The sequence below is a fragment of the Sceloporus undulatus genome, chromosome 3 (assembly GCF_019175285.1).
Source record: "Sceloporus undulatus isolate JIND9_A2432 ecotype Alabama chromosome 3, SceUnd_v1.1, whole genome shotgun sequence".
Classification (NCBI taxonomy): Eukaryota; Metazoa; Chordata; class Lepidosauria; order Squamata; family Phrynosomatidae; genus Sceloporus; species Sceloporus undulatus.
In genome coordinates, this window is record NC_056524.1 from 35478496 (window position 1) to 35494137 (window position 15642).

A 15642-nucleotide genomic window follows, 5' to 3' on the forward strand; every position below is an offset into this window, starting at 1 on the left:
GGATCAGTCCAGCAGTTCTTCTCTCCCTCTGAGGCCTGGACCAAGGCAAATTGACTGGAGGGAGGGCTCTTCTTCTTAATTGAGGCCTGGCCCAATGGCGTTGGGCCTGTCTTTTCACTGCCTCCAGGCCAGAAGATGACAGTTGGCAAGGAGGGAGGGCCTTCTTCTTCAGGCACGATGGCATTGGGCCTGTCCTTTCACTCCCTCCAGGCCATTTCACTTTTTCCCCTGTACAAATCATCCAGTAGCAAGTGGTTCTGCTCTAGAGTTTTCAGCTCATGTAGCATCAGCTGTGTCATAATATCATCAGGACTCAATCGTCCTTGATCAATATATGACTTAGCAAGTACACCAATTTCTGTCCTCTTGTTCATGTTCTCTCGGAGGAGGTCTCCGCTAGAGAGATGCTGGAGGGTGAAGTGCTTGGCGATGCGGGAGGATATAGTCCCCTTTCCAGAGCCCGGGGGGCCCCTGATCACCGCCTGGAGGAGTAGCATAGCCCCAGACCTCATGGCCCCAGCTTCCTTTCAGCCTCCTCCTCTCCTGCAACCAAAGGCCCACCTAATTTAGTTAGAATAGACTGATCAGGAAGAAAATAGTAGGCTCAGTTTCACTTAGATAAGACCTGCTAATTTTTTTTTAAGATATTCAGCTATGGGCATAATAGTAAAATAGAAAACCTTGGAAATAAGCATGAACTTTAGTCCTTTCTCATACAGTTTACTACTTTGTATTATGTGTAATCTTTTGTCATTTTTAAATTATTATTATTAAAACATGTCACAACAATAAAGCAAAATAAAGCAATTCATCTCACAACTTTATTTTATTTTATTTATTTATTTAGGTATTTATATCCCGCCCTTCAGCCTTAATGGCTCTCAGGGCGGCTTACAATATTATTTTTAATCAGACAGTTCCCTGCCCTCAGGCTTACAATCTAAAAGACACGAAACAAAAGGAGAAAGGAATGATGGAGGGAAAGGGGATGAGGTCCAGTGGTTCTTCTCTCCCTCTAAGGCCTGGACCAAGGCAGATGGATTGGAGGGAGGGCTCTTCCTTTTTCCAGGCTAGCCCTGATGGAGCTGGACCTGCCTGGTGAACTCCCTCTCAGGCCGGCAGATGGCAGTTGTGGAGGGCGGAGTCTCCTTCCTTCAGGCTTAGTCCTGATGGAGCTGGACTTGCCTGGTGAACTTTGAATTACATTGAGGGTTTCCCTCTTAGGTCAGTCAGTTAGTCAGTCAACCTTTATTAGGCATAGAAAAAACAACATGCATTTACAATAAAACTTCAGAATCGTTATTAAAATTTAAACCATAATCTTGTTGCCTCCACCAGAAAATTGGCCATTAACCTGGTAATATGTGAGTTCTGATCTTCCAATAGTTATTCCACTGATAACTCATTCAAGGAGATATTCATTTACAATAACCTTCTTAACAGTTTTTCCCTCGGAATTATATACAATGGAAAAGCAATACAATATGATGGAGAACATCTGGAGCTTGATCACAGTGACATACACAATTCAAAAATGGGGTTTGCAGATATCTGCCCCTGGTCACATTTGAGGGGTGTACATTCAGTCTTGCAAACAAAAAGGCCTTCCTTGACACCAGCAGTGAAAGGGTTTGAAAATAGTCCGGTATCCTACCCTGCAAGGGGGGGGGGATACCAAGCATCGCTGGAGAACACACTCTGAGAGGAGTTGGATATGTCAATTGATGTTCTCTCTCTGCAATACAGACCATAATAGATTTAAGACACTCTTTAAGACACTTCTGTTCAATGTAAGTGATCATTTAAAAGTCCAGTGCTGCCTTTGTGTAAATCTAGTAAATCTACTAAATTTTACTTTGTGTAAAATGTCCAACTAAAGGTTCAGATGAGATGGAGGTTACCTTCTCTTGTTTCTGTCTTTGTGTAATTTTAATTAATTTTAAAGAACAAATTTAGGGGGGAAATCTGATTTATTAATAAATTTGAAGTAAATCAGATATTGAGGAATGTACAATAGGCCCTTCTTATCCGTGGGAGTTCCATTCTGCACCCCCTATGGATGAAAAAAAGTTGTGAGACCTCATGCCTCAAAGTTTCCAATGGCCTTGTGCATGCATGCAGCCACAATAGCCGCATGCACCTACGGCCATTAAAACCAATGGGGCTTGCCATTAATCTAACATGTTTGGTATTAACATAACCATTCAGTCCAAGTTTATTGGTACAGATGATGATGTGTATATGGGGCTTGTCATCTGTGGATGCTTAAATCTGCAGATGACAAGCCCATTGTTGGGGAGTTTGAACTGTGTGACAAATGGGAGTACCTCCATTTATCAGGGTCTTATTCCCTTTAGGAGGGGGTAATACTTGGAGTGATGACATCACTGGTGGTGTAGGGCAACCAGCCAGTCTGAAGGCAGTTAGAAAAGAATCTGACATAATATAAGATGTTTTAAAAGATATTTAAGTGTACATGTTACAATAAGAGATGAATTTCTTATTCATATTTAATCATGTTCAAAGAAAACAAAAAAAAGTAGACAGTTATGGAACCCTGGTGGCGCATTGATTAAATGCCTCTACTGCAGCCACTAATCCACCAACCACAAGGTTGTCAGTTCAATACCAGCCAAGGGCTCCAGGGCTCCAGGTCGACTGAGCCTGGTATCCTTTCACAGGTCACTAAAATGCATACCCAGTGTGTTGGGGACAATTAGCTTACATTTTGTAAACCGCTTAGTATGTCAGTAAGCGGTATAGAAATCTACTTGCTATTGCTATGATTTGTGAGGCAGGTGGTCAGCTTCCTCTGAGATATAATACTCTCTATAAAATTCTGTTCTCTACAAAATGGTCTTGTGGATCCTGACTGACCTTCAGAATTGATAAAGCCTATCCATTGCACTCTCATATCTGTAAGAAAATGTGAATGGATTGTATATGCCTAATTTGCTCCATCCTCTAATTTTTTAAAAAAGGAAAAGGGGCCATTTTTTCACTATGGGTGAAATTTATATTACTGACTTATTGCCAGTCAATTTGCAGTTTCTTCTGGCAAATGTGTATAGGATTTCAGTCTCAAAATGCTAATAAGTAGAAGTCTTTGCTTGGCATTGCAAAATCCGTGTATGCTCAAGTCCCATTAAAAACAATAGCATATAAAAATGGTGTCCCTTATATAAAATGGGAAAATCAAGGTTTGATAATTGAAATTAATACTTTTTTGAATATTTTCAAGCCGTGGATGCTTGAATCTGTGTGTAAAGAAATTTGTGTATAAGAAGGGCCAACTATATTGTTTTCTGTAAAATATATTAAGAGATTTACCTCTTTCTATGTTCTCTGTATTGCAGGGTTTCATTTAGTTCAAACAACAAACTAATCAGTTACTAACTCACAAATGCTGAAAGCTTTTTGCATTTCTCTAGAGATACAGTAAATCCATTGTGCAATATTGTGTGGGTAGGAAATCTCTTCGTTATGAGATGAGTTGCTATCTATCTATCTATCTATCTATCTATCTATCTATCTATCTATCTATCTATTGTTACTATCACATCTTTGTTAAGAGATATAAAACTTTAAAACATGTTGTGATACGTTGGGGCCATCACAATTTTTTACGTCAATTTCTTCATGGTGTTTTTTTGGCACTTCTGGTGAAAATTGATTTTGGAAAAACAACACAATAAAAATAATAATAGTAATTGTCGATTTTACATATAGGTTTTAAATCCATCTCTATGAAAAAGAAAAGGAAGTCTTCCAAACATTTTAGTGAATCAAAGCTTTATCTCAGTTCATTTAGCTGGGCATTTCATTTATTTATTTGGGTTTCTCTTATAATATCTGAGAATTCTTGGATGAGGGTATTTTTAGGGTACATGTGTCAGAATAAATTTTTGAGCTGTAGTTTTAAAAGATACACCTTTAAGGCTGACTATTTTGTAAGTCACATCCACTAAGTAAGCCAGTGGTGAATTTATGCAAGCATTAAAATAAGATAACACTAGTATTAAACGGAATGTGTTCACACAGTATATTTTCCTTGTCTGGTGTGTCAGTTCAGTAGCGTGGCAGAGAAGTAATTTGAGCCTTTTTTGTTTTGCCATACAAACAAGCTAATTTACTCATATAAACATACAGCCCTATTGAAGCCAGTTCTAATGAGACTTTGAAAAAAGTAGTGTGGCTTGGTGCTGTGCAACATATGTACCTTCATCTCAACAGTTTTTTTTTTTAAAATTTGATTTTTAAAATATAAATGTCAAACAAAAAAGAAAGAATAGTAAAGATGGGATAAAGTAAAAGGAAGAAAGAAAGGATGGAGAGAAATGCATAGAATCATAGAATTGTAGAGTTGGAAAAGACCCCAAGGGCCATCCAGTCCAAGCCCCCTGCCATGCAGGAAATCTCAATCAAAGCATCCCTGACACATGGCCATCCAGCCTCTGTTTAAAGACCTCTAAGGAAGGAGACTCCACCACACTCCGAGGGAGTGTGTTCCACTGTCGAACAGCCCTTACTGTCAGGAAGTTCCTCCTAATGTTGAGGTGGAATCTCTTTTCCTGTAGCTTGCATCCATTGTTCTTGGTCCTGTTCTCTGGAGCAGCAGAAAACAAGCTTGCTCCCTCCTCAATATGACATCCCTTCAAATATTTAAACAGGGCTATCATATCACCTCTTAACCTTCTTTTCTCCAGGATAAACATCCCCAGCTCCCTACGTCACTCCTCATAGGACACGGTTTCCAGACACTTCACCATTTTAGTCACCCTCCTTTGGACACGCTCCAGTTTCTCAATGTCCTTTTTGAATTGTGGTGCCCAGAACTGGACACAATATTCCAGGTGGGGCCTGACCAAAGCAGAATATAGTGGCACTATTACTTCTTTTGATCTAGACACTATACTTTTATTGATGCAGCCAAAAATTGCATTGGCCTTTTTAGCTGCTGCATCACACTGTTGACTCATGTTCAACTTGTGGTCTACTTGGACTCCTAGATCCCTTTCACATGTAGTCTCGTTCAGCCAGGTGTCCCCAATCCTATATCTGTGCATTTCATTTTTCCACCCTAAGTGCAGTACCTTACCTTTCTCCATTTTGAATTTCATTTTGTTAGCTTTGGCCCAGCTTTTTAGTCTATTCAGCTCATTTTGAATTTTGATCCTGCCTTCTGGAATATTAGCTATTCCTCCTAATTTGGTGTCATCTGCAAATTTGATGAGTATGCCCCCAATTATGTCATCCAAGTAATTGATAAAGATGTTGAATAACACTGGGCCCAGGACAGAGCCCTGTGGAACCCCACTGGTCACTTCTCTCCAGAATGAAAAGGAACCATTGTTGAGCACCCTTTAGGTTCAGCCAGTCAACCAATTACAAATCCATGTAACAGTTACCTTGTCTAGCCCACATTTACCAAGCTTGTTTGCAAGAATGTCATGGGAAACTTTGTCAAAGGCATTACTGAAATCAAGATATACTATATCCACAGCATTCCCTTCATCTACCAAGCTGGTAATTTTGTCAAAGAAAGAGATCAGGGTTGTCTGGCATGACTTGTTTCTCTGAAACCCATGTTGACTTTTTGTGATTATGGCATTGCCTTCTAGATGTTCACAGACCCTCTGTTTAATGTTCTGCTCTAGAATCTTTCCTAGTATTGATGTCAGACTAACTGGACAATAATTGTTGGGATCCTCTTTTTTTCCACCCTTTGAAGATGGGGACAACGTTTGCCCTCTTCCAGTCTGCTGGGACTTCTCCTGTTCTCCAGGAGTTCTCAAATATTATTACCAATGGCTCCAATATTATATTTGCGAGTTCTTTTAATACTCTTGGATGTTACCCAGGAGAACATGGTCACTTCCACCTAATGATCCCACCACTTGCACCCCATTAACCAAGTCATCCTTGTTGGTCAGGATCAGATCTAAAATAGCTGACCCCCTTGTTGCCTCTTCCACCTTTCGGACAATGAAATTGTCTACAAGGCAAGTGAGGAATTTGCTAGACCTTGAGGATTTGGCTGAGTTTGAATTCCAGCAAATATCAGGATAGTTTAAGTCACCCATCACTACTACATCTCTCCTTTCTGAGTGTGTAGCCATCTGTTCTAGAAAAGCATCATCCAATTCCTCCATCTGACTGGGGGTCTGAGGTGGACTCCCACCCATAACATCCCTGTTGTTTCTCTCCCCTTTAATTTTTATACAGATGCTCTCCACCTGGCTTCCATGATTGATGTCCTGGATCTCTTCACTGGTGTAAATATCTCTGACATATAGTGCTATTCCTCCTCCTTTCCTGTTTGGCCTATTTCTCTTAAAAAGATTATACCCGTCTATTTCTACATTCCACTTATGAGACTCATCCCACCAGGTTTCAGTGAGGCCTAATATATCATATTTGCTTTGTTGTACAATTGGCCCTTCTTAAACACAGATTTTTTATACAGTACATGGATTCAAGCATACACAGTTTGAAAATGTTTTAAAAAAGTATAAATTTCAAATATCAAACCTTAATTTTCCATTTTTTATAATGTACACCATTTTGCTATGTCATTATAGTTAATGGGACTTGAGCATACATGGATTTTGTTATCCACGGGGGATCTTGGAACCAAACCCCAGCGTATAGCAAGGGTCCACTGTACTAGGGGTTTGAGTTCATCTTGCTTATTTCCCTTGCACTGTGCAGTAGTGTAGAGACATTGTAGACCATGGGTCCCCTTTACTTGCTGCCTGTGCAAAAAAAATTTGCCTCCCAGTGTTGGGTCCTTGCACTGTTTTGTCTTATTTCATCTATGGCAATTTGACTGTTTTCTCCAGCCCTTTTGCCTTCCTTAATATTTTCTCCGTCCCCCACAAAACTCAGTTTAAAGCTGTCCTGATCAAATTCTTGAGACTGTTGGCAAAAACATTTCTTCCAACTGGTGTGAGATGCAACCCATCCATTGCCAGAAGCCCCCCCTCCCATGGAACCGCAGCCCATGATTGAAGAATCCAAATCGTTCTCGGCAGCACCATCTGCAGAGCCAGTTGTTCACATCCACTATTTTCCTCTCCCTACCTGGACTGTGCCCTTCAACTGGCAGAAGAGATGAGATGACAACTTGTGCATCCATTTCTTTCAGCTTCCTACCAAGAGCCTTGTAATCCCTTCTGATATTCTGAAGGCTGTGTCTTGCAGTATCATTGGTTCCCACATGGACCAAAAAGAAGGGGTATTGGTCAGTAGGCTTGACCAGTCTTGTCAGCCTCTCTGTCAAATCATGGATCTTTGCCGTGTGGAGACAACACACCTCTCGAGACATCTTGTCAGGCCTACAAATCACTGCTTCTCTACCCTCAGCAAGGAGTCTCCCACCACAACCACACGCCTCCTCTGAGGCTTAGCAGCAGCTGTTACCTCTGGTGGACCTCTCAGGCCCCCCTGCTCTGTCCCTGAAGTCTGTTCATGCAGCTTTTCCTCATCCTTCATGATAAGGGAAAGAGCTTCAAATCGATTCTCTAGCTGCAAGCTCCCAGAACAATCCCTTCTTGACCTACTTCTCTGTGTGACATTCCTCCAGCTGTCTGTCTCCTGTGTATGTGAAGTGACTTCTTCTGCCCCAGCAACTTCCTCTGTGTGGTACTCGTCCAAGATCGTTAGTTCCGTTCTGCCCAGGAAATCCTCTTCCTCTCTAATATGCTGAAGTGTAGCTACTCTGGACTCCAGGTGCTGTACTTTCTCTTCCAAGAGTGCTATCAACTTGCACTTGGTGCATGTGAAGTTCACCACTTCTGTAGGCAAGAAGACAAACATCCCACAAGTGTTGCATGTGACTGCAGCAGTTCCCTCAATGTCCATACTGCGAAGTCTTTAGTTCTCACTGATTAACCGATTATCTGGACCCATTTCAAACCAGCTTCAGGGTTGGATACGGTGTTGAGACAGCCATGGTCGCCTTAGTCGATGATCTTCATCTAGGTATCAACAGGGGAAGTGTGACCTTGTTGATGCTCTTGGACATCCCAGTGGCTTTTGATACTGTCGACCATGGTATCCTTCTGGAACGCCTGAGGGAGTTAGGTATCGGGGCACTGCGTTCCAGTGGTTCCATTCCTATCTCTTGAGTAGATTCCAGATGGTGATGCTGGGGGACTCATGCTCTTCTAAAAGAGAGCTGACATCTGATGTCCCCCAGGGCGCCATTCTGTCCCCCATGCTGTTTAACATTTACATGAAACTGCTGGGAGAGATCATCCGGAGACATGGGGCGCGGTGTTATCAGTACGCTGATGACACCCAAATTTATTTCTCTGTGTCTCCGACTGCTGCAGTGACTAAGGATGGCATCTCTCCTCTGGACTGCTGCAGTGACTAAGGATGGCATCTCTCCTCTGGACGCCTACCTTGAGTCGGTAATGGGCTGGATGAGGGAAAACAAACAAGTTGAATCCAGAGAAAACGGAGGTACTCACGATTGGTTCCCCAAGCCCAGGGATGGAGATTTGTCAACCACTCCTGGACGGGGGTCACACTTCCCCTAAAGGACAAAGTGCGCAGTTTGGGGGTTCTTCTGGATCCACCACTACAATTATCATCTTAAGTAGATGCAATGGCCAGAAGTGCCTGGTATCAACTTCGGTTGATATGCCAACTGTGTCCCTACCTGGACCGAAATGATCTTGAAGCAGTGGTACTTGCACTGGTAATCTCTTGCTTAGATTTCTGTAATGCGCTCTACATGGGGCTACCTTTGTATCAAGTTCGGAAACTTCAATTGGTACAAAATGCGGCAGCCAGATTGGTCACCGGTACGTCTAGGACTGACCATATAACACCTATCTTAAGATCTCTTCACTGCCTGCCAATTAGTTTCCGGGCACAGTACAAAGTGTTGGTTATAACCTTTAAAGCCCTACATAGCTTGGGCCCGAGTTACTTGAGGGAATGCCTCTCCCTACAGAATCCACACCGCACTCAGAACAACTGCCTCTGCTGTGGATTTCTTTGGATTAAAAGAATTCACCACTCAAAATGGCTGCCCAGCTCCTTCCTCCTTCTCCTCTCTGTGGCAGGAACTGGTCTGAAAGGGCTCTAGTAGGAGTTATATAGAGGAGTTACACAGAGCTAGTCTGTTAGCTCCACCCCCTAGTGACTCACAAATGTGATTCACAGAAGCTCCACCCCCTCAGCAACAAGCACACTCTCCCAGAGTTTAAATTTTTTTTCAAACACTCACCACTCAAAATGGCTGCCCAGTTCCTTTTCACCTTCTCCTCTCTTTAGCAGGAACTGGTCTAGAAAGCCTCTGGGATATGATTGTGAGCTAGGCATATACAGTTTGCCCTTCATATCTGCAGGGTTCCATTCTGGACCCCCCTCCCCCCACACACACATGTCAAAAATCACCTTGAAGGTGAGCTATTTTTTAAAAGTTGCCTATAGTTGGCATCTGTAGAATATATGTTTCTATCTGAACAAGGTAGCTAGCATGATCTTCTAACCACTGAATGATGAATGATGAATCTTTGTCTCACTAACATTTTTAGTTACTTTAGGAACATGTAGGATCCAGTCACATTGACCAGCAGTTAATTTCTCATTCATAGGAATTCTTGTTAAAAGCACATATCAAACTGCATCTACATATATCAAAGATTTTTCTAATATAAATTCAATAAGTTCTAATACTTCCAGCCAAAATGCCAGAAGGGGGCATTGTTTCTATTAATTTACCAACAACAGTGACCAGTTTCTTTCCAGAAAGATGTAAAGCTGTTCTGTAATCCCCTAACACAGTGTTTTGCTGAGCAAAACATAGTTTTACATCTAAAGAAATTTTAGATATTAGAGACAGAATAATTTTCCACTAGTTGATTTGCACAGGAAATGTTATTTTTTTTAATTCTATTTAATTCTGACTTCAAAAATACAGTTGGCCCTCCATATCCATGGATTCTGCATCCACAGATCTGTCAAATCACCATTTTAGACACTTTTAAAAAAGCTGTCAAGATGGATCTCTTCTGGCAGGCTTTTCCAGAATAAAGTCCTCCGCCACATAATGATCACTCTCATACACCATGGACACTTTTGATCTATGCCATGACTCTGCCCAGGATCATTGGATTTTAATGTTATTTATGTAATTTTAATCTCAATTTGTTTAATTCTTTTTAAGGAGGGCATATTGTGTACATCATTGTATGATTTCATATGTTGTTTGTCGCTTCAATTGTTTTTCCAGAAAGTGGGATACGAATAAAAGTTTTATTATTTATTATTATTATTATTAAATTGTACTTGTTGGTTTTAATTTCTCTGCCTATATCAAACCTGTAATAAAATATCTAAAGGCTCCTGAACACCAGTGAAATGACCACTTGACAAACATTCTGAGTGATGTGTTAGTCCCATTGTAACAGAAATTTCAGGAAACTTAAAGATCTAGGCCTGGCATAGCAATGATTGACAAGAGGACCGAGTAAATTGAAAATCCATAAGTTTATTTCCAATTGTTGACAAAGGAAAACATTGAACTCGGTGGAATTCAAGTTCCAAAAAGCTGAGGCACCAAACAAGACAAAATGGCTCTTTTTATATTATTGAAGACAAAGAAGCTTCTTCAATACACCTGATTGGCTAATTAGAATATAAACATACAGAATTCTTACAATCAGAACAGAAATACATGCATACATTAAAACTGCATCATCACTCCTTACCTCCTCCTTTAGGAATTTAGTAGTTTTCCTTCTAACCTTGCTTCTGAATATCAACAATGTATCTTTATCTCAGTAGTTTATGTTATGTCTTTTTTACTGGTGCCAGCTTCCATTTAGGTCAAGATGCACTCATTATTCCTTTGCTCTAGTTTTTTTCTAAACTCCAAGCTGCTATTTTAAAAACTATCTCTCTGGCTAACAAAGGTGACTCCATCTTTCTATAGCTTTTTATTTCATCAAGGAATTTCCACCACACCATTAGATGCATCTTCAGATTTAAGCCAATTAAAATTATAACCAGAAAGGGCCTCAAAACTGTTATTATATCAACTCTAGTATAGAAAGAGAGACCCAGTGTGGTTTAGTGATTTGAGTGTTGGATCAGGACTCTGGGAGGCCAGGGTTCAAATTTCCACTTGACCATGGAAACCCATTGGGTGATCTTGGGCAAATCACATTCCTTCACCCAGTGGCAACCCCCCTCAAGAAATCTTGCCAAAAAACTATAATAATATAATAATTTTTATTTGTATTTTTCACTTCTCCCAAGGATCAAAGCGGGATTACATCATTTAAAAATACAGTACAATACAAATATGAACTATAAAATACTAACACTTAATTAAACATTCCTATTAGTTCCTTAAAATATACAAGCAACTATAATGCTATTAACGTAGTTGAGAGTGGAGCATTAGTTATGGTTTTATATAGAATTAGGTGGATATGCCCACCGGAAGAGATCCATCTTAAGTGCCTTCTTGAAGGCATCTATGGTGGTAATATGATGGATCTCTTCCGGTAGACTATTCCACAATGTGGGGGCTGCAGCTGTTAATGCTCTTTGGGAAGTCGATGTTAATCTCATGTTATAATGTGATAGGTTCATAAGAAACTCAAACTGAAGTCACACAACAATAACAACAACAACAGTTTAGAAAGACAATTCAGGTACAAAGATGATAATCTTGTCCCTCCATTGTGTGCTGCCTATCAAACTTCCTCCCCATCCCTGTTGGTATCTGAATGTATAACATGAATGCTTCCTCATGTGAACACATAGGGGCCTCATCTCTGTGGACAACCATACTTTACATATGAATGCCAGCCAGAGAAGGCTGTATGATATGCACAAATGAAGTAGTTAGATGAATGCAGCACAGCACTTGTACACAATACTGTTTGGCTGAATATTTGAATAACAGTCACTGTTAAAGCACCCTGTTAATGTAAAATTATCTATATTAGTTTGGATGTGATGAGTGGATATAGAGGTTTTCAAGGCAATGTATCACAATATTTTTCAAAGTAGTAGTAAGCCCTCCAGCTTTATAAAAGAAGTTGCTGTATGTTTTCATACGTCAAGCCCACAAATCAGAGTAGCTAGTTGACCACTGTAGAAATACTTTTGCTTTTGTAGATTCTTCATATCCTGATGGAACTTGTTACATTTGTTTTGAACTTGTTATATATATTGTTTGTATGTTTTATGTTGGGCATAGGATTTTGGGTCCATCAAAGGATAGATCAGGGAACAGAAATTCAGCTGGTGCTAGATGGTGTTACATCCCTCTCAAAATGACGTCTAAGCATGACACTTTATCGCAAACTCACTGATTGCTACACATACTTACATGCCTCCAGTTTCTACTCAAAACACATTACCAAATCTCTTGTTTACAGCCAAGCCCTCCGATACAACCGCATCTGCTCAGACTCACAAGACAGAGACTCAAAACTCTTGGATTTACAACAGACATTTCTCAGACTACAGTACCCACCTACGGAGGTGAAGAAACACATCAACAAGGCAAAATTAATACCCTGGAATGATCTACTACAAGACAGACCAAAATCACAAAAGGACAGAATAACCCTAGTGGTCACCTTTAGTCCCCTGCTGGGACTATTCAAATGCACCATCAACAAGCTACAATCAGTTCCGGAGTATAATGCAGCCCTCTCACTAGCTCTGAAAGGCAAGTTTTTATAGGCCTACAAGTCGTAAACAATTTACTCACTTACAGCATGATACCTAACATGAATGGTAATACAGGGACAAGACCTTGTTACAAGCCCAAATGCCAATTCAGTCCCCACATCCACTCTGGGAGCAATGTTACAGGGGCCGGTAAGATCACCCACAACATCAAAGGTGCATTTACTTTTCTTCCAATGTGCTATATGCCAACTCATGCCAGTAATGCTTCTCTACATTCTACATTGGACAAACAGAACAGTTTCTGTACAAGATAATTAATGGATACAAATCTGACATTAGAAATGGCAATACTCCAAAACCAGTTGAAGAACATTTTCAACCTTCTAGGACATACAGAAGTGGATTTACAGGTTGCGGTCTTTGAACAAGGATATTGCAAAGGAAAAGTAGAAAGAGAAACAGTTGAATTTAATTATATTCACAAATGGTTAGCAGAGGTCTGAACAAAGACAATGCCTTCATGGAACACTACATATGTTAATGCAAAATCCTCACTACTGCACATATAACAAAATGAATATGGGTTTTGAACCCATGGAAACTGACTTTTGGTAAGCAGGTTTATTGTTTTCACACATCAATACTAACTGGCCACTGTAAAGACCTCATTCAGCCATTTGAAAATTATGGTCAAGGAAGAAGCAAAAAGGCACCTTTCTGGATACTATTTCATTCTATTCCACTCCCAGAACTGTAAAAAAATGAGGACTTACTACATCTTGTTACTGCATTCAAAGTGTGTTTATACTCATGAAAGCACATGTTAAAGTGAAAACCAGTTAGTCTTAAAGGTTCTGCCACATTTTTTCTTTTCACCCCCTCCTTTCCTCCTTTTTATGCAGCAGGAGACTAATAATAATAATTTGTTTTATTTATATACCGCTATTCCAAAGATCATAGCGGTGAACAGCAAGTAAGCTAATTAGCAAGTAAGCTAATTTGCCCCCAACAGTCTGGGTACTCATTTTAGCGACCTCGGAAGGATGCAAGCCTGAGTCGAGCTTGGGCCCTTTTGCTGGTCTTGAACTCGCAACCTTGTGGTCTTGAGTGAATGGCTGCAGTACAGGCATTTAACCACTGCACCACCAGGGCTCCATTAACTAACACAGCTACTTCTTTGACAAAGGGGAAGATTCCCAGTTTGGAGGTAGTCTTAGATTCAGCCCTGAGCATGGATACACAGACTTCTTTAGTGGCCAAAAGTATACAGTATTTGTGAAGTTAAACCTAGTGAGCCAAAGTGAGTAATTCCTGGAAATATCTAATCTGGCCATGGTGACAAAGGTCCTAGATGCATCCCATTTGGATTACTGTATGGGCAGCCTTGGGAGGGTGTTTCACTTTGTTCAAAGAGCTGCAGCTAGACTGTACCTGTGGCTGGTTCCAAAGGGCTCTACTACTGGTTTCCAGGCACAATTCGCAGTGCTAAACCTACTAAGCCTTGTATGACTTAGGTCTAGGTTGTCCATCGAACCATAAGCTCTGAGATCTTTGAATGAGGCCATTCTCTCAGGTTTACAACCCTCACAGACATGTCTGGTGGTGACACAAGAGAGACCCTAGGTTTGCCTACTCATTTCTTAAACTAGAAAGGGCATTTTGTCCATTCATTGGCATACATCAGCATTGTTTCAAATTAGGTTTAAAGATGCAGTTCTTAGTAGGGTGATGTAAACTCTTAAAGATACTTTATAACTATTGTATTCTTTGTATTTTTTATTCTTTTTACTCTGTGCTTTAACTTGTTTTAAAATGTTATTGATAGTTTTTTTTATATTTTAATGATAATCATTTGTGTGTTTAAAGCCAGTGGTTCTCAGCCTCTGGTCCTCCAGATGTTTTTGACTTCATCTCCCAGATTCCGTTATCATTGGCCATGCTGGCAAAGGCTTCTGGGTGCTGAAGTCCAAAACAATTGGATGATCAAAGGTTGAGAACCTCTGCTTTAAGTATTACTTATTTGTTTTAATTTGGAAGCTGTAAACTGGCTTGAATCTTGTTCCTGGGGGGAAAAGGCACACTGTAAAGAACGTGAAGAAGATGATGATCCATGCTTCTTTTGGTGTGGACACAAATAAATTATACAATGAAATTACTATGTCTGATGTTGTTTATTAACTGCTCCCACCAGCAGAAGTATGGGTGTGCTTCAGTGACAAAGGTGACAGTGGATGTTTGTTGTTTTCCCAGGTCATTAAAAGCTGTCAAGAAGCATAAAAATCTTTTATCCTCCTTCTTCCATGGATTCTGTTGGCTGTGGAGGCACTTAACATGGTTATAAAATGTGTTAACTTGTTAAAATGGTTAAAATAAATTGTTAACCTATTTAATATACATTTAGAATGTTAACAATTTTAAGTGTTTTAAATCTTAAATTGTTTTAATTTTTTTAAAATTGATTTTATGTAAGCTGCTTATATATCTTTATGGTGCAGGACAGTACAGTTGGCCCTTCCCTTATGCGGAGGATCCATTCCGGACCCCACTGCGTAAGGGAAATACCGCGTAAAGTCAAGCCCCATTAGAAACAATGGGGTTCATTCCCGTGGAATGCACCCAGCATGCCATGGGCGCACGCCCCATTGTTTTTTACGGGGCACAGGAGAAGCCTTTCCAGCGTGGCTCCCAGCGTATGCTTTAAGCCGCATATAGCGCGCCCCCATATGACGCGGGTGTGCTATATATAAATTTTTAATAAATAAAAGTAAATAAAAATACTGTCCTACTCTGAATTCTCAGTTTACTTCAGCAGTGCTGAATCTCCACCCTCTGAAGTTCTGACTATGTTCATGGTGTATGGATATGATTGAGAGACAAACTCTCAGAGAACACATTTCAACTTTTCAAAATAAGAATAGTATGAATAAGACAATAATATGTATCCTGTGAGCATGATGACTGCTGAACTCTGCA

The 15642-nt window shown here is 40.3% G+C and overlaps 2 protein-coding genes across 5 annotated transcripts in view; one reads left to right on the top strand and one right to left on the bottom strand.

Moving 5' to 3' along the window:
* Positions 1-15642, bottom strand: part of LOC121925367 (stAR-related lipid transfer protein 13-like) — a 1219986-nt gene that overhangs the window by 1020763 nt on the left and 183581 nt on the right. The gene's annotated exons all lie outside the window — the stretch shown is intronic.
* LOC121925364 (neurobeachin) overlaps positions 1-15642 on the top strand; it is a 205311-nt gene that overhangs the window by 181819 nt on the left and 7850 nt on the right. Inside the window, exon 34 of one of the 2 annotated variants that reach the window (XM_042457428.1) lies at positions 12411-13576. The exons of the other annotated variant lie outside the window; for it this stretch is intronic. Within the exon in view, the coding sequence (XP_042313362.1) occupies positions 12411-12720 (310 nt within the window). The 3' untranslated portion in view covers positions 12721-13576. Of the gene's footprint in view, positions 1-12410; positions 13577-15642 lie in introns of those variants that run through there. 2 annotated transcript variants of the gene reach the window in all.